This window comes from Haemaphysalis longicornis, unplaced genomic scaffold (assembly GCF_048455015.1).
Source record: "Haemaphysalis longicornis isolate Haplotype H1 unplaced genomic scaffold, Haemaphysalis longicornis Haplotype H1 scaffold_3, whole genome shotgun sequence".
Taxonomy (NCBI): domain Eukaryota; kingdom Metazoa; phylum Arthropoda; class Arachnida; order Ixodida; family Ixodidae; genus Haemaphysalis; species Haemaphysalis longicornis.
Genome location: NW_027526335.1, coordinates 43,856,211 through 43,876,160, shown reverse-complemented (window position 1 = coordinate 43,876,160; position 19,950 = coordinate 43,856,211). Strand labels below are relative to the sequence as shown.

The window sequence follows — 19,950 nt, the reverse complement described above, 5'->3', positions numbered from 1 at the left end:
GAGTCTCTTCCCCCACCTGCGGCTGCGTCCTCAAGCAAGACAGCGCCTGCAGCTGCGTCGTCGATTGTGACAGCGACAGCGGAGTCTCCCGGACAGCAGGCAAACGAGAAGAGGCCCAGGCGCCGTGTCCACCAAAACTCTGGCAACATTTTTACGCTCATCGTTTCAGTTGTGGAGGCCATTCGAGTTTTCCTGGCTCCGCTTTCATCTCCGGTGGCCAAGGGGATAGGCACAATCATTGACCTTGTATTGCCTCTCCTCACGCAATGGCGATAGGAGCTGTGACACCAAAAACTCTGGAAATACGGAACAAGGCCACTGTTTCAATGGAACGCATGCGGTCTTCGGAGCCGCCTTCCGGACTTCCGATGGTTCATACAGCAGCACCGCTTTCCAATTATCGCAATATCAGAGACGCGGTTACGCGCAAACATTAGGCTCTCTGGCTACACTGTTTTACAGTCTAGAACAGGTGAGGCTCTTTCAAGAGTTCTGCTCGCGATCAGGAACGACCTGACGTACATGGAGCATACCTTGCCTCCAGACGACACAAACGAGTACGTCACAGCGACTATTAAAAGTTCTGCGCAGCAGTTTACCCTTATTGCGGCATACATTCCACCTGATGCTGCATTTAACGTGGATAGGCTCCAGCACATTGTACGTATGACACCGGCACCGCACGTGTTAACTGGAGATTTTAACGCGCACCATCCCTCCTGGGGCAGCATTAAGACCACAATTAGAGGCAGGCGCCTCTTCGATGCGGCTTGCCGTAACGGCTTGGCTGTCATTAATACCGGCGAACCCACGTTCAGCCGAGGCGCAGTATCGAGCACACTAGATGTCACCATGGTCTCCCTCGGACTGTCACGTAGGGCCCAGTGGTACGTCGACATCGAGTCACATGGGAGCGATCACCTGCCTACATATATCTTGCTGGATGGCCTCTGTGGAGGGCCCTTCAATCAAGAAATTCGTTGCCCGGATTGGTCTCTGTATTCTGCTCTTATTGAGGAGCTCGATGGGAATTTTGAATCGTACAGCGACCTAATAGACGCCATGACACGGGCGAGAAGCTCCTGTACGAAGCTTTTCCGTCTACCCTCGAGGTTCTCTGTGGCCGATGCGGAGTACCAAAGGCTCCGCGCGGTGCGTCGCAGGGCTGAAAGGCGTGCTCGCAAAACACGAACATCCGAAGATATACAAGCCGCTAGACGCGCACAGAGGCACGTACAGCGACATATGAAGAAATTGGCTAAGCGGGAATGGCAGTCGTTCTGCTCAAAATTAGACCCCCGAAAACCTCTTACGAGGATTTGGAGCTTAGTACGCAGCCTACGGGCACCAGCTACTGCTCTGCATCCTTTCCTCTGTATCGCTTTGTGACAGAACCGCCGTGATCTAGATGTCGCTGAAGATTTCTGCGCCAAGGTCACAGCCTTGTCGGCTCCAGTCTTACCTGCCAGACTGACCGATGTCTCTCCGCCCTCTGCAAGTGTGACCGTCATGGACAAGCCATTTACAATGGCAGAACTATTTGCTGCCTTGTCTTCCGTAAACAAGGCTTCTGCACCGGGCCCAGATGGCATAAGCTATGCAGCTTTGTCACACCTTGGAGACAAAGCTAAGCGCTTCCTTCTCGGCACATACAACCACAGCTGGGAAACGGGCCACCTCGAACCGGGCTGGAAGCGCGGTCTCCTTGTTCCCGTGCTCAAACCTGGCAAACTCCCTACGGAAATTGAGTCTTACCGCCCCATTGTACTCCTCAGCTGCGTGGGGAAGCTGATGGAGAAGATGGTCCTTGCTCGCCTAGACTGAGACTTGACAGAGCGAAACGCGTATGCCCCATAGATGACTGGATTCAGACAGTCCCGCAGCAGCATCGACAACGTGCTTGCCCTTGTCAATGACGTTAAGAGTGCGAAAGCCCAGCGTCGCATCACTCTACCAGTGTTCATTGATATTAAAGCAGCCTTTGACTGTGTGGCACATGAGGCAATAAGATCTGCATTGGAGTCGGTAGGCATCGGAGGTCGCATGTATGCGTGGATATCCGATTATCTGTCTGACAGATCCGTCTTTATGTCCACGAAAGACGGCGAAACGGCCCCTCACAATGTCACGCGAGGTGTGCCACAGGGCGGCATTTTAAGCCCAACCCTATTTAATGTCAGCCTCATTGGAATTGAGAAGTGCGTGCCACACACTGTCGAAATATCGCTATATGCTGACGATATCTGCATCTGGAGCTCTGGCCGCAACAGGCGAGTTTTACAAGCTCGCCTTCAAAAAGCCATCCATTCTATTGCGGACTTTTTGACGAGACGTGGCCTCGAAATCTCGGCTAGGAAATGTGCTGCAATAGCCTTCACCAGGCGTGATGTCTCCCGCTATCATCTTTCAGCGGCAGGGGTCCCCATACCCTTTGTGGACTCACACCGATTCCTGGGCGTAACACTTGACAGGTCGATGACGTGGTCCCCCCACGTTCGTCTCCTGGAGGAGAAACTGGGCTCCTTTGCTCAGGTGCTACGCATGCTGACCAGCGGCTCAGGAGGTTGTTCTGCTGGGCCCCTCCTACGTCTCTACACGGCACTCTGTGAAGGACTGCTCCGATACAGCCTCCCAGTACTCGGCCCTCTTTCCAAGACCAACACAAGGCTGTTAGAAAGTATGCAGGCCCGAGCTCTGCGGTTTTGTCTGGGTCTTCCGAAGACAACTTCTACGCTGGGGACCATACGAGAGTCTAGGCGCTTCTTACCCAGTGTACTGGTGAAAGAGGAGCAGCTTCGCCTACATCTGCGGCTGGCGACTAGGGCCCATGGACATCCGCTGAGTTCTAGCTCTGCCTTAGAGGTACAAGACACTCTACCACCCTTGTGTCAGAAGTGCCCTGCGCCGCTTCATCTCCCGCCCTGGTTGTACTCCCCCTGGCGAATCGTCACCACAATACCGGGCATCGGCAGTAAATCAAGGTTGCCAATTCCAGCCCTAAAGTACTTCACTCTAGAGCACATGTGGAATTGCTACCCTAAACACAAGCATATCTACACTGATGGATCGGTGACGGCCACATCATCTGCTGTCGGAATCTGGGTTCCATCAACGCGCACCACAATTGCGGCCAGGTTAAGCCACAAAACAACGTCGACGACCTCAGAACTTGCTGCCTTGCGCTCCGCTTTGCAGTACATTCTTGGGCAAGAAGCTTCTGTGTGGGTGATTTTCACAGATTCACGGGCGGCGTTACAGCAACTAGCATCATTCCCGCGCGAGCAACTGGCCCACGAAATACACACCCTGCATACACAGGCTGCCAGAATGCTTCACGAGGTAGTGTTACAGTGGCTACCTGGACATTGTGGGGTGAATGGGAATGTGGTGGCCGACGAAACAGCTTGCGCGGCCCACACCCAATCTAGTGTCATCATCCCGATTCCTTTCTCTAGACGTGACGCCGCGACACTTGCGTACTCCGCGGCGCGGCAGTCACAACTCTCCATATGGACGGACGGGACAAAACATTATCAGCCACTATACAGAATCGATCCCGCCTGCACTTTTAGAATGCTGTGTGGCCTGGGAAAGCGCGACGAAGCAGTCGTTCACCGCATTCGCCTCAACGTCGCTTTTACCAGCCACTACTTGCACAAGACACGCCGAGTTGCCTCCCCTCACTGTCAAGTATGCAGTGTCCGTGAGGACATAGAACATGTTCTGTGTGTGTGTCCCCGTTATGACACTCCGCGGCTAACCTGGAAGACAACTTTGGGACTGCGTGCTGATGCACCATTGAAGCTTTGTGACGCCATTGGTCCTTAGCACTCAACTGCCGCGGCAACACGGAGTACACGGGCTTTGGTGTCGATTCTCCGTGACTCCGGCCTGAACGAAACTCTGTGAATGTGTGCCTTAACTTCACTTCTGTTTGTGCGCCGTGTGCGTGATCCTGCATTTGTCAGTTTGTGTGCTTATTTGCTTTCGTAGTGTCTGTATGAGTTTTTGTGTCTTCGTTTCCCTTCACTTTCGCACATCATGTTCATGTGGAGTAGCAAGCCAAGCTCGCTGCCAGGCTGACTTCTCTTCATTCATTAAAGGCATTCCTCCTCCTCCCTTATACGCAATCGTGTTTCTACGCAGTTTCAATTGGCAGAATTCTTCTAGCGCATCCGTAGTCCGAGATATGAAACGGCGAAGTTCAACGGATGCTTACGGATGATTACGGCGATGATTACGGAGATGATTACGGATGCTAGAAGTCAAGACCGGCATATAGCTCCTCCCTTTTGTTCTGTGGTTCGATAGCTGTTCCGAGTACTGCAGATTGCAATACCGCCAGCCAAGAATGAATGGGTGTCAGTTATCACTTTTTCCTGGGCCTCCACCCCTTTGTCGAACTAAACACCGTACACAGCAGGCACGCCACAGAAGGGAGGAGCTTTTCGCCGGTGCAGACTGTCTTGCATGCGTAATCATGCGAACGACAATTAAACTTCGCCGTTTGATATCTCGGACTACGGATGCACCAGAAGAATTCTGCCAATTGAATTTGCCTAGAAACATGATTGCGTTCAACTTCCCAATATGTCTGATTACTGTAGCCACTAAAAAGGTAATTAGTCAATTTTAGTTCATTAAGCCTCCGAAATCAATAATTACCTCCTATTTATGTGTCCCCCTGGGCGCATAACCTCACTGTAGAGGTCGCCTTCGCGTAAATCTAAGCGCCTATTTTAAAAAAAAACCTGTCGGCTGGGTGGTTTCACCGCACTATCGTGTGACTTCGATAGCTGGGCCACTTTGAACAAGGCAAAATACAATATGCGACTGCTCAACTTTTCGGAGCTAAAACTTCCTTTGAGAAAAAAAAAGGAAACACGGGAATAGTTTGAAAATCTGAGCTTTGCAATAAAAGCGTTTTCCCATTTTCATTTTTATCTGATTTCTGGATGAAAACCTTTCCTAATGCTTTCTCGGGTTCTGTTTCTTTGGAAACTATCTCTCTTCTTTAACCAATTTGTAGTTCAGGAGCACCTCGGCTGAACGCGCGAAAGTTGTGCGCTCTCACCTTGAGTGGGGTGCGGCTCACGGTGTTTGTTCTCTTTGGGGGCCTTCGCTATATCACAGGCCGTGGAGTTTTTTTTTTTTTTTTTTCTTTTCTCCGCAACGTGAAGGGGTCTATTTTCCGTATGGTGCCACAAAAAAGGAGGCATCGCTGCCTAGTCTCCAGCGCGTTCTCAGTCTGGTAGGGCGTTTTCACAGTAATGAACGTTTGTGTCGAGGGATCTCGTTAAACGGGGACTATTTAGTCGGTCACTGAAACTCCTTGCGCACTCAAAACACAACAGAACCCCCAAAACTCTACGTACAGGTTCACTCTTAGAGGAGGTTGGTACACAGCGCCGACGAACAGGAAATTCAAGAAATAAGCCGAGAAATTGACCAGCGACAACAAATAGGACAGCCATGGCCGTAATGACGTTGTTTAGGCCATGCCAGGGGTACATAATGAGCAAAATTGAAGAGAGTGCGGTTGGTTTTTCCGCGTCTTTCACAGTGATTTGCGCGCCCACCGCTTCACGTGAACGTGTAATATTTGGCTCAGGTGTTCCTGGCAGTGTAATCTAAACGTCGTGCAGGTTTACTTCCACTGCTCCAAGAGCAAAAAGTCTGCCATGCCTGCGGCCGCGCTCAAGTTCTTCACACTCGAGTATATTTCCAGCACTTACAAAGGCTACACACATGTTTATGCGGATGGCTCGGTTCGCCCGGGCTCATCCGCCATCGGCGTGTGGATCTCATCAGCCCGGTTCACTATCGAAAGAAAACTCAGCCATGAAACATCCTCGACTGCTACCGAGCTGGCAGCTGTGAGGGCTGCACTTCATTACATCAGCGGCCATCATGCCCAGCAATGGGTAATATTCCTCGACTCGCGCAGTGCCTTACAAGCGCTCCAAAAGCTTAACAACAACCGCAGTCAGCTTGTATGTGAAATTGCCGAAATTCACACAATGGCAGTGCGCGAAGGCCATGAAATCACTCTTCAGTGGGTACCTGGTCACTCGGACATACAAGGCAACATTAGATCCGACGCAGCCGCCAGCGCAGGCCACTTGCTGAGCAACACAACCCAGCTTCCTTTCTCCCGAGAGGACAGCAACGCCCTTATCCTCGCAAGTGGATGGGCTGCACAAAGGTCGGAGTGGCAGGACCCTCACCGCAGGTATCTGCCACTGCACGCTATTGACCCGCATTGTGACTTCCGATTTCCACGCGGCCTCAACAAGCGGTGTGAAGGAGTTCTGCACTGACTGCGCCTGAATGTGGCGTTTACTCGGAGTTTTAAGTTTAAGATTGGTTGGGAAGATTCCCCCCTGTGCCGGACTTGCGGTGTGCGCGAGACTGTAAATCACTTGCTCTGCGTCTGCCTTCGATACGCTGCTGCGCGAAAAACTGCAGCGAGCTCCCTCTCTCGTGTACGTCATGGAGGCAGCCTCGAACTTTTTCATTTTCTTGGGCCTTGGGCCAATAGTGCTGACAGTACCTTAGGTACAAAAGTACTGCTCCAGTTCCTACGAGAGACTGAACTGGACAAATCTCTCTAGATCAGAGACAGAGCAAGTGTGTCACGATATTTTCTCTTTCGCACTGTGGCGTTCATCTATTTATTTTTCTTGGGTTGGTGTTGTTACTTTTTTTCCCGTCGTTTACTTTTCATTTTGTTTGAGCGTTTCCATTAACGATTTTCTTTTCAATTGTATTTTTTTTTTGTCCGGACTCTGTTAGCAGCAATCTCTTGTTTTTCTTGTCCTTTTTTTTTCATTTTTTTTAACGCTTCATGTTTGTCTTCTTCCTGCTGTAACCCTGATGTCTGATATGCACCACTCATCAACGTAGTCACCCCCCATCTGGTGTAGCAAGCCTTGTCCCTAGCAGGGCTGACCTCACCAGTTCACATTAAAGAGCATTCTCTCTTCTCTCCCATTAGCAGTGTAAGTATCTATAGGTGCCTCGAACTGCCTTTCTAGTTTGGTGCCAGTGGGAGCTGTGCAGAGTTGTAACTTGTCCTTTTTTTTTCTTTTTGTTTTGTGCTGCAGGTGCTCCTGAGCATGACAGCTGTGGTTTCCGTTGGAACTCTGTCCATGACCACAGTAGCGGTTCCATCAAATGGAAGCAGCATCACTGTAGGAGCAGCAATTGAGAAAATAAATCTGCACCACATTTTGTGATCAACAGTCTTTGTCAGTTGCTGAATTTAATTGTTTACTTAAAAGCACGAATGATTGCAGTTACGAGGTTATAAATTCTGCACTTGGCTGTAGAAACAGTTCGACGATACCCATTCTAGGGCTGGATGAAAGCTGCAGCACCACAATTAATATGCCTCCTGCAGTGGAACGGCCGGACGAGTATGTTGCATGGCTAAAGTTCAACCATGGCTGAGCGGCTCTGGTTCAACAGCTGGCCCCCAAGCAAGGATGAATAGCCGTCGTCTGTAAAAGTTGAACGGCCGTGGGTTGTTAAAGGTTGAACGGCCGCCGGCCAATAAAAGAACGGCAAGATGCTTTGGCCAAAGGTGAGCAGCTGTTCAGCTTACACCAGGGAACTTTCAGCACACGGCCAAGGCCCACTTTTGAGTGCGGGCTTTACACTTTGATGGAGCAAGGGCCTAGCAGAAATTACCCGGCCAGGGTTGGACAGCTTATGCTTAGCCGTACATGCTTGTACTGCTTGGGGAGGGGGGCAGGGGTAATGCCGCGAACCATGTATGGGTTTGTTTATGTATTGTTTGTTTTTACTGCCCGGCCACGCCCGGCTCTGTTATCTGTGTCCCAAGCGAAGCGTGTCTTCCATTCTTTATTTTTATGCCGCACGGGCTATCTCATTCAGATAAGCAGACTGTTTCGCCCTAACGTCACTAGCTCACAATAATCTTCTCTGATCTACAATGTTCTGGATGTAAATCGACGGTTCTAGAAACACTCGCGCCGAAAGATAAAAGCCCGCAGAGCAGACGCCGCGGCATTCGAATCGCCGACGCTCGCTTGAGCACGTCACTTTGTTGACTGCTGCTTCGCCGCCTGTGTATTCTTTGAGTTGTTAGGGGAGCACAAGTTCGCATCCAATAAACTTGTTTCCCTTGAACACAACTCAAGCCGTCTTGGGCGGTGGAGCTTGCGCCTGCAAGAGTTTGACGTTACAATCGTCTATAAATCCGGCAGGAAACACTCCGACGCCAAATGCCTGTCCCGCGCTCCCATCGACCCACCACCGCAAGACTCTGATGAAGAGAGCGCGTTCTTCAAAGTCGGGACGGGGAGCTACCTAGCCTCCCAGCAGGGTGCCGACCCCGACTTACCCGTCATAATCGACTACCTCGAGGGAAGCAATGTCGCCGTGCCTAGGACCTTCAAACGCAACCTACCAGCATTCAGCCTGAAAAACTTCGTTCTCGTGAAGAAGAATTTCAGCCCCGGAACTAGAAAGAATTATCTTCTTGTCATACCCGCAGACCTTCGTGAAGAAATTTTCGAAGCGTGCCACGACGACCCGTCTTCCGGACATCTCGACTCAGCCCGCACAACTGGAAAAATCAAGGCGAAGTACTACTGGCTCCGCCTTACATCTGACGTCACCCACTACGTCCGGAGCTGCCGTGACTGCCAGCAACGAAAAACGCCACCGACGAGACCCGCCGGACTTCTGCAGCCGATCGCCTTCCCATCGAGGCCCTTCCAACAGATTGGAATGGACCTTCTGGGCCCGTTCCCTACATCCCGATCCGAGAACAAGTGGACTGCCGTAGCGACAGACTACACATGACGCGCTACGCAGAGACCACCACTCTTCCGAGGGGGACTGCACAAGAAGTCGCAAAGTTCTTCATAAAGCAAGTTGTGCTGCGACATGTAGCCCCGGAAGTCCTAATCACGGACCGCGGAACGGCCTTTACTGCGGAGCTGATGCAAGGAATATTACGCTTCAGCAACGCGGATCACCAAAGAGCGACGGCGTACCACCCCGAAACGAACGGACCAACAGAACGTCTGAACAAGACAATCGCGAATATGCTGTCAATGTACGTCGACGTTGAACATAACACTTGGGACGAAGTGCTCCCGTATGTCACGTTTGCGTACAACACGGCTATCCAGGAAACTACGCAGATGACGCCGTTCGAGCTTGTCTACGGAAGACGGCCGACTACGATGCTTGACGCCATGCTTCCGCATGTAGAAAACGACGACCTCAAGCCCGACGTCCAAGGATACTTCGTGACAATACACTACTGGCGTTGCATAGCGGAAAATTTCAGTTCGCCAATATTTGTGTTATGTTTTTTTTTTGAAAACTTTCTTCGGATATATAATGTAGTGGAACGAGTAATGAAAGGCTAGTTCTTTAAATAAACTGAAGATATGTATATTGCCTTAATGGTCCGTTTAATGGATCTTTTTAGCCCTAAAGCTCCAACCTTCCTGTTACGTACCGTTCATCGGTGCGTTAAATAGTTTCATATTTTCGTGGTATACAATAAGAAAGGAATAACGTATCATAGCTCATACGTATGACAGTACCGTGTGTTTTCTCTTACTGACTAGAGTAGCCACGTGTGGCAGAAAACACATTGCTGGCTGTACCGACAGAGGGAGGGGCGCAGGTGATAAATTGAGATAAGGTCAAGCTGCACACGCAACCTTTTCTTTTTGGCCTGCCCATTCAAACATGGCAAAATAAAATCTTAGTCTGGTATCGCACGAGCCTGTATTTTTTTTTCACTCCGGTGTGTTAAATAGCTGGTTAGACTATAATACGAGTATACGAAGTGTGATGTTCGAGCAACAAATCGTAAGAAAGAAAGCGGCAAAGAAAGAAAGCGGCAAACAAAAAAAAAACTGGCGGGAAACTCTGACATGACCCTTATGCGAAACGCCAGGAGGGGCTAATATGGTTTAGAAATAGAAAGAAACACATCTTTATTAAAAATAATAGAGCTTTATATCCAGAGAACTTGTTGGACTCAACGTTCAGAAAAAGCCATTCTTTCTCGCCTGGAAGAGCAGGAGCTGGGAAGCGAGGGACAGTAGCAATGGCTGTGTGGTATGTTAAGTAACAACCATGGTGAGTGCATTCGGGGGAGCCTGGTGACTGGGTGAAGATGTGTGCAAACTGGGCTGATAGGAGTGTGTATGTTTGGGCTCGTCGTATGGTGAGCGCGGAAATTTTAGAGAAGGATGTTGGAGTAGTTTATAAAAAAACTCAACGGCCGGGAAAACTTTACTGGAACAGAAATTGTTTTATTATATTTATTTAAACGATACTGCGGGCCACGAATCCACCCAAGCAGAAGTGGCTATCAATCAAGCAGAAATATTGTTATCAATCAAGAACTTGCAATCAAATACGATAGTAGAAACAAGTGCTAACGTATTGTGAAACAGAGTACCGAAGTCAACAAAACTACAAAAAAGCACAGAATGGAGAAGTGTTAATTGCGGCAAATGGGCTTGCCGCGTTTTTCGTCTCCGCAGTTCCAGAGTATGTAGTTTCTCTAGTTCTTTCGCTTACAACTGCGTTACATTCCACAAAATGTGACTCAGTGAATGCATCCCTTCCTCGTAAGTTGATTTAGTGCTGTCTCTCTTGTAGTTATGTCGCTTAACTTACTGTAGAGCCTTCACGGGTAGTAAGTAAAATAGTTTATTCGCAAACAATTATCACTTAGTTCATGAGTGAATATCATAGCGCTCATGATTGATTGATTGATTGATTGATTGATTGATTGATTGATTGATTGATTGATTGATTGAGTGAGTGAGTGAGTGAGTGAGTGAGTGAGTGAGTGAGTGAGTGAGTGAGTGAGTGAGTGAGTGAGTGAGTGAGTGAGTGAGTGAGTGAGTGAGTGAGTGAGTGAGTGAGTGAGTGAGTGAGTGAGTGAGTGAGTGAGTGAGTGAGTGAGTGAGTGAGTGAGTGAGTGAGTGAGTGAGTGAGTGAGTGAGTGAGTGAGTGAGTGAGTGAGTGAGTGAGTGAGTGAGTGAGTGAGTGAGTGAGTGAGTGAGTGAGTGAGTGAGTGAGTGAGTGAGTGAGTGAGTGAGTGAGTGAGTGAGTGAGTGAGTGAGTGAGTGAGTGAGTGAGTGAGTGAGTGAGTGAGTGAGTGAGTGAGTGAGTGAGTGAGTGAGTGAGTGAGTGAGTGAGTGAGTGAGTGAGTGAGTGAGTATCAAGTACAGCAAGTATAAATCCTGGAATGGCCCGCAGCAACGTGCTCGCTACAAAGCCTCGCTACAAATCACATCCATCCATTTTAAAGTAAAATGTACGTACGTATTTCAGCTTCATAGATTTCTCGTACTTCTAATGGCCTGTTACAAAATGGTGCAATAAAAAAGATCCGTCTGCAGCGTCAGCCGGACACAACCACCCACTCTCACTTGCTCAAAGCACTGTGTCGTTCTTGCGCTTCTTGCTGCTTTTGGATAATCTTCCACGCAGCGGACGTCACCGGTGACATTTCGTATCGCGGCTTTCTTTGACAAAAAAATTTGCAGCAATCCACGAAAAGTCACTGGGCGAGTAAAAGCAGGGTCTACATGAAATAAATCCTAAAGGTGTGTTAATAGTTGAGTATATGTTTCCGAGAAGGTTTGCGTGGCTTTAATTACGACCCCGTTGCAGTCAAGAAAATTACCAATTCGCAAGTAGAAAACAATGCAGCCAGGTGACACTGCATTAAGTCCGGCAAAAATAATTTATTAATACTCTGCACTCCGGAAAGCTCAAGAATACGTCAAAATATTGGCCAACAGTAAGTGTGTCAATTCGTCACTAACTTTTTCTTGGTTATGAGCACAAATAAATATCCGCTCTTGGCCGAAAGGGTCGTCGGATTGCTTAAATTTACCGTTTCTGCTTACATTGGGAATGAAATCTCTCGATTGTTCACCACTACCGGGGATCCAAATAAGGTACCCAAAAATAGCCCAGCCGTGGCTTCTCGGTACAGCCGTGGAATGTCATTCGTCATTGTTAAATTCGGGACTAAACCCCTGTTTCCCAGTTCGTACTCGGAAAGAGTTTATTTTTCCTTTTTTGTTGTCATTGTAGTATTCATACTCCGCCATGACAGGATATGAACTTCTACGGGCCTAGCCGATAATATAGCTTATTGTAATATAACAGAAAAAAAAATTAAAACCCATATCTTACTAAGCATCCAATGGTGCCAAAAATAGTATGGAAGCTCGGAAACACGCTGGTTATTTTCCCCAAACCTGTTTACTCATATTGGGTTGTAAGCATGTTCCCCTTCTTTCCAGCACCCCTGCCATTGCGGGTTTACTTTAGCACACGGTATATCAAATATACCTTCCAAAATGAGGACCTGTTGGTGACACCTGGTAAGTGCGTTGCCTCTTAATGTCAGGAAGACAATTAATCACGCGGCATCTCTTCGCTCTATTATAATTAAATGCACGCTCGTAATATTTTTTCTAGTAGCGGCTTTTAAAAACGTTTTTACATCGATCAGTATAACCTTGCCACCTGTGAACCTTCATAAAAGCGTTTATATTATTAATCTGCCGCAGCGGGCTATAAGCTTCCTTTTTTTTATTTCATGTAAGAATAAATAAAACATGTGGATCGCGTACTGCGGCTTTTCATTCGTTTTCGTGTTGGCGTTAGGTTTAACGCTCAATAAAAGAGAGGTAAAATGATAGGGAAAAGAGCAAACAAACGTGGGAAAAAATTTTAGCTCAAGTTAAGGAAAATATGAGTTGGGGCTTCCACATATGGTGCACAGGACGGACGAAAGAGTAACGACGCAAGTAACAGGGACGCCGAACACTCAATTGAAGGGCGGGGTAAGAAAATTTGGGGCAAACAATAGCCTTTAATGCACGACGGTATGGGCGCGAGGGGAAATTATTGGATTGGCAGTGATTTTCGCATTTTCTACTAGTGATTCAGCAGCTAAAGTTGACGATGAGTATGATGATGATGATGATGATTCCCAAGAATACATGCTTTAAGAGATTTTTTTTTTTTTGGAAAACAAAAAAAAAAAGCTCGCTTTCATCTAACCATAGTTTTGGACTACACAGGCTTATGCACGGCGCTTTGTACTCATAAGAGAAATCTGTATTATCTCTGTGGCACGCTCTTGTGACAGCCCGTTGTATACTTAGTCAAGATATCGCTTCAGTCTGTGTACTTACCATGCTGTTGTGGTTTCCCAAATACGACAGCTGCAGTAACTTAATTACTCATAATATATCAGTCACCAATTTGTTTTTCTCGTTCCTTTACTAACCTTTCAAAGGCACCAAATTATTTGCGTAAGCCGGATAAAGGGCATGCGCATTTCTTTTATATAATCTAGGAAGGCACTCCAAACTTCTTGGACAACTGTGCTTGAAATCTGCGCAAATGAAGAAACCCAAAATACGCCGACAGGCAGGAATAATGATATCAAAGTTTTTTTTTTCCTAAACGTAGCCAAATATATCCTTTGGGGCGCACTTAGGTCGAGAAAACCTATTCTGGATAAACTTCATACCACGTAGTTACTCGGCATTTCTGCACTTCGATCACACTCTTTCAAGACCGGAATTTGAGCCCTGGACTGCAGGGGCGGTCCTTGTACCCAGACCGACAAACAAAAAATCCACGGTGCTCGTAGTTGCGAGAGACGTACATTTGTACTAATTTTCAAGCATTTCCCCGCAAACTTCACCAAATGAGAAAGACTTTCGCCGTTTACTTGTGCGTGTGTTTTAAACAATTAGCCTTCAAACTGTGCCGTGTGGTTTGCAATTATTTCCTCTTCCAAGTTCAAATCAGGACTGTCATATGTGGAAGCTACATTTGTCACAAAGTGTCGCTTACGTATCGTGTAGGAGACGTTTCCGAAGCGTCTATGTTTGAGTTCCGTCGCAGAAGATCACCCGCCGTTCACTGCAGGGCTGGTTGGTTCATGTGTAAACTCCAGTTCCGGCGTGCCATTAGTCATGTCGGCTGCACGAAGCTGCGTTACAGAGCTTATCGGTCCGCTCTTTTTAATATTTAATCAGGCGTCTACGCCTTTCGCCTGCCAGCTCCCAGTTCTTCAAACTTGCCGTAAAAGCCCCGCTGCATCCGTTGAACTTAATTTAGCGTTATAACGTATATTTATCGGTTGGTTTTAATGACGTAAGACGAGAATACTGAGACGAATGCATTATCCGTTGTGCGCATGGTAGGAAACGTGGAAGAAAAAACAATCTTCTCGGGGAATGCAAAATCAACAAATCGTTCCTTATCCAGTCAATTTGCTTGACCGGCTCGGCTCTGAAAAATTCAAATTCGATGGTTACACCAATGGTCCCTCTCATTCATCTATTTATTATTGTATGGTCTTCTTTCGCGTTCTCGGCGAATGCACGTTATAACGTTTCTAAACGCCAACTTCCCTGTGTCGTCCGACGAGCTGATCTACGAGTCAATTATGAAGCAAAACAAAACAAAAATGTATTTTGTTCGGAAGTAGCAAAAAACTATCAGAGATATCAATAAAATATTTATACTAAGTATTTTTTCTCTGCTAAGTTACCCTTTAGGGATACAAACACGCTGATTATAAACTCGTATTTTCTCAAAACCAGTAGGTCTCATTGCTGCATCCTGAATGACATGGTTACGTTCTTCCGTAATCTGTTGCACGACGTGTTCACGCATAGCTAAACGCTTAGGAAAGAAGCATTGACCTCTTGGTACTACAGGTGATAAATCGCTTAAATTCTCTAAAAATGTAGGATATTAGCAGTTTAGGTTGCTTTGCACATTTTGTCGGACCCCTTAACGCTGCCACCGAGTGCAAGGGAAGAAAGCGGGCTGACTCACCGGGGAGCGACGGGACAGCGACGAGTGCGAGGAGATGGAGCAGCGCGGACAGCAGCCCTGGCATGGCCGGGGGAACAGCGGCGGTTCGCGTCGTCTCCATCGGCGGCCCTCATGGCAGGCCGCCCGGATGCATGTGCCGGCAACATCTCGACCCGAGTCCGGACCAAGTCGTTCCCCACCCTCCCCACTCTTCCCAACGCCCCTCCTCCTTCTCTTCGCCTTCGGGCTCGTCACGTGACCGAGGACGCCTCCTCCTGCGATCCTGCGGCGCCCCTCGCGGGACGCGCCGACCACGTGCTGCCGCGGCCGCGAAGTAACGGCGCCGTCGTCGAAAAGTGGCGCCGGCACGTGCGCTCCGAGGCCGTGCCGCGTTGGCACTGAGCAAAACAGTGGCAGGGGAGAGGGCGCTGGGAGAGACGCTCTGCAGCAGCGTTGTGTGCTTCTTTGCGCAGTACAGGTTCTTTCGTAACGAAGCCTGTTTCCATACGAGAAAAAAAATGCAGAGTTAATGTCCTTTTAAAATAACCATGACTGAAGAATATGATTGCAGGCTGTTCGTGTCTCCATAAGCACGGGAACGCAGGCCAAATCAGCCGGGGACATTGTTAGTTGCGCTCTTTAAAGGGCTTCGAAAACAAAATACAAGTTAGGATTTGTTTAAAATATTGCATTAACACTGTAATAATGGTGCCAATTTTAACGCAAGCCTCCAACGGTCAAGCAAAATATTAATGCAAAAGCGGAAAAGGGCCTATTGTGCGACAAAACTGGCATCTAGCGTCGGCTTGGGCGGCTTGGGCAGAAAAACGACTCTTTGAGGAGCGCTCGTAAGCAGAAGGCGCTCAAGCTTCGCAGCTCAATAAAAACACAAGTTAAAGGCCGCGCTGGTGGGCGACATAGAGCCACGGTGACTGCGAAGAGTTGTAGCTGTGGCTGCGAGTGCTGTTGCATATCAAGTAATAGCAGTCCTGTACCGCCCTGCTCGAGTCCATTCTTTGGCTCCGAATTCCCTTATTTCTTCCCTTCGTCGAGTTATTGGCCTTCCCGTTGTAGACCCGTCTTTCGGTATCCACTCTGCTACCCTTGTGGTTAACCGGTTGTCATTTCGCCTGACTACATGGCCAACCTAAGTCCATTTCTTTGTCTTTACGTAAAGTACGACATCCTCTGTTCCAATTCGTTCCCTGATCCAGGAAGCTCGTCTTCTCTCCCTACGTCACTCCTATTATTATTCGGGCCATGGCCCGCTGAGCCGATCTAAGTTTTCTTTCAAGAATTGTTTAGTGAGACGCCAAATTTCAGCTCCATATGCCATCACTGGCATTCAATCGGGCGTTATGCGTTTATTTTATTGGAATTAATTGATGGAGTTGAGTGAGTCACCAAAGGCTAGTTCAAATTAAACAAAAGTTTATTTTCTCTTCATAGCTTCTGCGAAGCCCTTCAACGTGCTCCCAAATTTGCCGCACCTGTAGAGCGTGCTTCACCGCACCAAGACCCTTTGTGCGGCAGAAACAACTCAAAATGAGCAACACCTGGTTGGCTTATTTTATGAAGACGAAAGCCCTGTGCGTCTCATTAAACGCGAAAAGCGTGCGTTGGCAAAATGGCCATCTGAAGCGTGCAGCTATAAAATAATAAAAACAAACATATCTATCTGGGTTGGTATTGGATTTGAATACGGGTTTCTTGAGTGGGAGCCAAGTGCATTACTACTGCGCTAATTCGGTACTGTACCGGAGGGGAAAGAAGAGGGAGCCTGTCCATGTCAACTGATGAATATTTAATAAGACCTGATTACAGGCAATGACGAGTTCATTAATGATTGATTTGTGATTTATGGTAATAATTATTAAGGTAGGATTCAAGTGCATTCAGCTGTAGCAGGAATGATAAAGTGGATTAAGAATAAAAATATGAATCAATGATAGATTAGGAGTTGATTGTAATGAGTGGTGAGGTAAGATTACGGCAGAATAATATACATAATGGTGGAATGAGATGAATTGAGATGAATTGATTGAGATTAAGCTGGAATAATGTGGATTAGAAAAGAGATCATGGTGGAGTAGAATGCATTAAGGTTACGTGATATCGTGGTGTAGGATAAGGTAGATTAAAACTGTTTATGGTGGATAAAAGTAGAAATAGTGGATAGTATGGCTGCTGTATAGACATAGAAGGTATACACATAGGACAGAACGTTTGTGCATTCATGTAACCCTGACTTCCAAGAAGACGAAGACAGTAGCTGCTGTAGTACCTTTGGCGTGCAGACTAACAGTGTAGCTGTAATATTGAGGGCGTACATTTCACCCGACATGCCCATAAGTGATGTTGAAGAGTTCATGAGAGCGCAATTTGCGTGTGTCGCTCGTGACGATACCGCGCCTGTTGTTGTTCTCTGCTTCTGCTTCTGTTGTTGTTGTTGTTGTTGTTGTCATCGTCGTCGTCGTCGTCGTTGTTGTTGTTGTTGTTGTTGAATTTTAATGTGGGTATTTCAACCCACAGACAAAACGATTCGCGTGCTTCGGGCTCAAGGAATTTTTTTGCGATGTCACACTGACACGAGCCAACCTATAACGCAGCGGCCATCATGCATAGGCCTGAAATCTTCAAGGAACGTGTCGTGGGTTGCGACTGCCTTACTCAGCGCGTAGCACAGTGACCACAAAAAATTGTGAATATCATGAAAAAGGGAGGAATGATCTCATAAAAAACTTTTAACCACGATGTTTACAACAATTATGCAGCTTTGACTGGTGACGGAGCAAAATAAGGTCGATGCAGTCTGTGCGTGGCTGGGTGGAGTATCGGTGTTCTGGAAAGTGACCCCGAAATGTGTTTAGCTCCACTAATATTTGATGTGGTAATTTTCCGCCTGGTTCACCAAAAAAAGAACCTTGACACCGTCGCCAGCTGTTTTCTACCGGTACAGTGGAAATGTGGCGATTGAGGCTACGTTCAGCCTAATATGCTGTAGCGCTGCTCAATCATCAGTATTATTGCTGACCTTACGAAGTGCACGATATCTGTTTACCAGGTTCATAACCACCAAGCCAGTGCTCCTGTAACGGGACGTAGTCGATAGCTCCTGATTAAGTTATAAATCCTGATTGAGTTGTCAAAAAAAATCGTGTTTTCTGACAAATCCAAAAAAATCCGAAACACACTCGCCGTTAAAATTTTTGATGATTCGTCTTTGTCCCACTAACTTCGATTCTAGAGGGATCATATAAATGGCGGTCGAAGTTCGATAAGCCCAAAGGGCAACGGGTGTCGAATAGGGCTTCCTTGCTGTCTTGAAGACACAGGACAAATAAGGGGTTACCTTATATCCCCTTTACTGTTAGAATTGTGCATCCTACTGTGTAGCTTGAGCCGAACGGGGCGTTTCAAACCTATGCGCCAATTTTAAAAGTTTGTGGTTTTTGAAACTGGCGTCATGAGCTGATCAGAGATTTTTTGAACTATCAGAGTTATGATGTCATTAGCAGTGTTGAAGCCCTCTATGTATTTGTCCTGTGTCCAGTGCTTTCTCCCTTCGCACAGAGGCTTTGCAGCCTCCTTCGTCTAGCACACCTTGTGAGAGCATGCTCATTTGTGAGAGTCATCAAACAAACAGGCTTTCATCAGCGACAAAAAAAAACCGGGCATCTCCACTAACGTGAAACCTAGGGAGGGGCGAAGCATGCAGTGTATAAGCGTATTCTTGGCGCCTTGGCGTTTTTGCCAACGGAAATGAAATCGTTGGAGGAGGGGGGGGGGGGGGGTAGAGGTATACAGCTTCGCTGTAAAAGTCTCGCGTCTTTGAAGCAAGAATCAATCTAGCGTAAGACGTAAACGAGTGTCCCGGTGTTTTAGTACCGTGACTACATGGGACAACGGTTACGACAACATTAGACGCTGAAAGCCCGAGCCCCTAAGGGGCTTCGCCCCTAAAAAGAGGTAAAGTATCTTTCCGCCGTCCACAACAAGCTCTAGGGTTTTAATACGTACAATACTATAACAGTGCGTGTGTGGTCGTCAAGCATTTGTGCCTGTGGTTGGGTGCTTTTGCATTAATACCTTCCAAGCAATTAAAGTACCCCGGTTCGTCTGTTCTGCTGTGTTCATCTTCAGATATCACTTCGTCTGCGATTTTGAGGTATTAAAAAAAGCGTGAAATTCATCTCCGAATTTCGGTGAATCGGCGATTTTCGAGAAATCACCTATTATCCGAAGAGGCTCCGTAAACCACCCTTAGAATTAAGCTTAAAAGAAACTCAGAAACGGAGTTTCAGAGTTTCCTTTTTAATTGAGTTCTAACGGAGCCGTTCTTATGGGGCAGCCTGGAGTTAACGTGTACGTGGGTCCAGTGTGTAGGCGCGTTTTTGAAGCTTGCGTGTTCTAATTTGTCACAAGTAAAGTCAATACGGCCGGAAATCAATCATATGCCTCGAGCTCAAGACCAGACAATGTTATACACTCAGCTACATGAGCAGCAGGAGGTGTCCGCCATAGCACTCACCGATCGAATATTTGTAACGGAACATATTAACATAACGGAGGATATTTCAGGGGAATCAGCTGTTAAACACGAAGAAAAGCGGAATTATAGTTACTTTTTGTAGAAATGTTGAAAGGTCAAGACTTTGAATGGACGAAGTTGGTAAAAACACCCACCTAAAGTCAGCAACGCTGTTTACTTTCCCGCATTTACTATCTACTTCTTATTTACGATCTGTTTCCTGTCAAGTTTTGTACACATGTTTGTAACAATAGTTGAAAACAAACATTTGTTAAGTTTATTTACAATTATAGCTTAGCCGTGCATATATGTGCGTTAAAAATGGCCAATTTAGTGAGTGGCTTGAAGTTCACGTTTCCAATACATTGTGTCAAACTATAAAGACGAAATGAACAAGGAAACTGGACAAGCACAAATTCTCCGTCTTTTTTTCGCTCTGTTTTCATCGTTTTACGCTTTATATTCCAATCATGTACTGCATGTACGCGTATGGGTAGACTTCTGTACTATTTTAGTGAAATTTTAGCCGAGTTTTCCGAACGACTTCGCAAAAT

At 47.1% G+C, this 19,950-nt stretch overlaps 1 protein-coding gene across 1 annotated transcript in view; it reads right to left on the bottom strand.

Moving 5' to 3' along the window:
- Positions 1-15,028, bottom strand: part of LOC144174354 (carbonic anhydrase-related protein 10-like) — a 129,271-nt gene extending 114,243 nt beyond the window's left edge. Inside the window, exon 1 of the mRNA XM_077703008.1 lies at positions 14,887-15,028. Coding sequence (XP_077559134.1) covers positions 14,887-14,986 — 100 coding nt within the window. The 5' untranslated portion in view covers positions 14,987-15,028. The remainder of the gene's footprint in view (positions 1-14,886) is intronic.
- Positions 15,029-19,950: the final 4,922 nt, after the last annotated feature.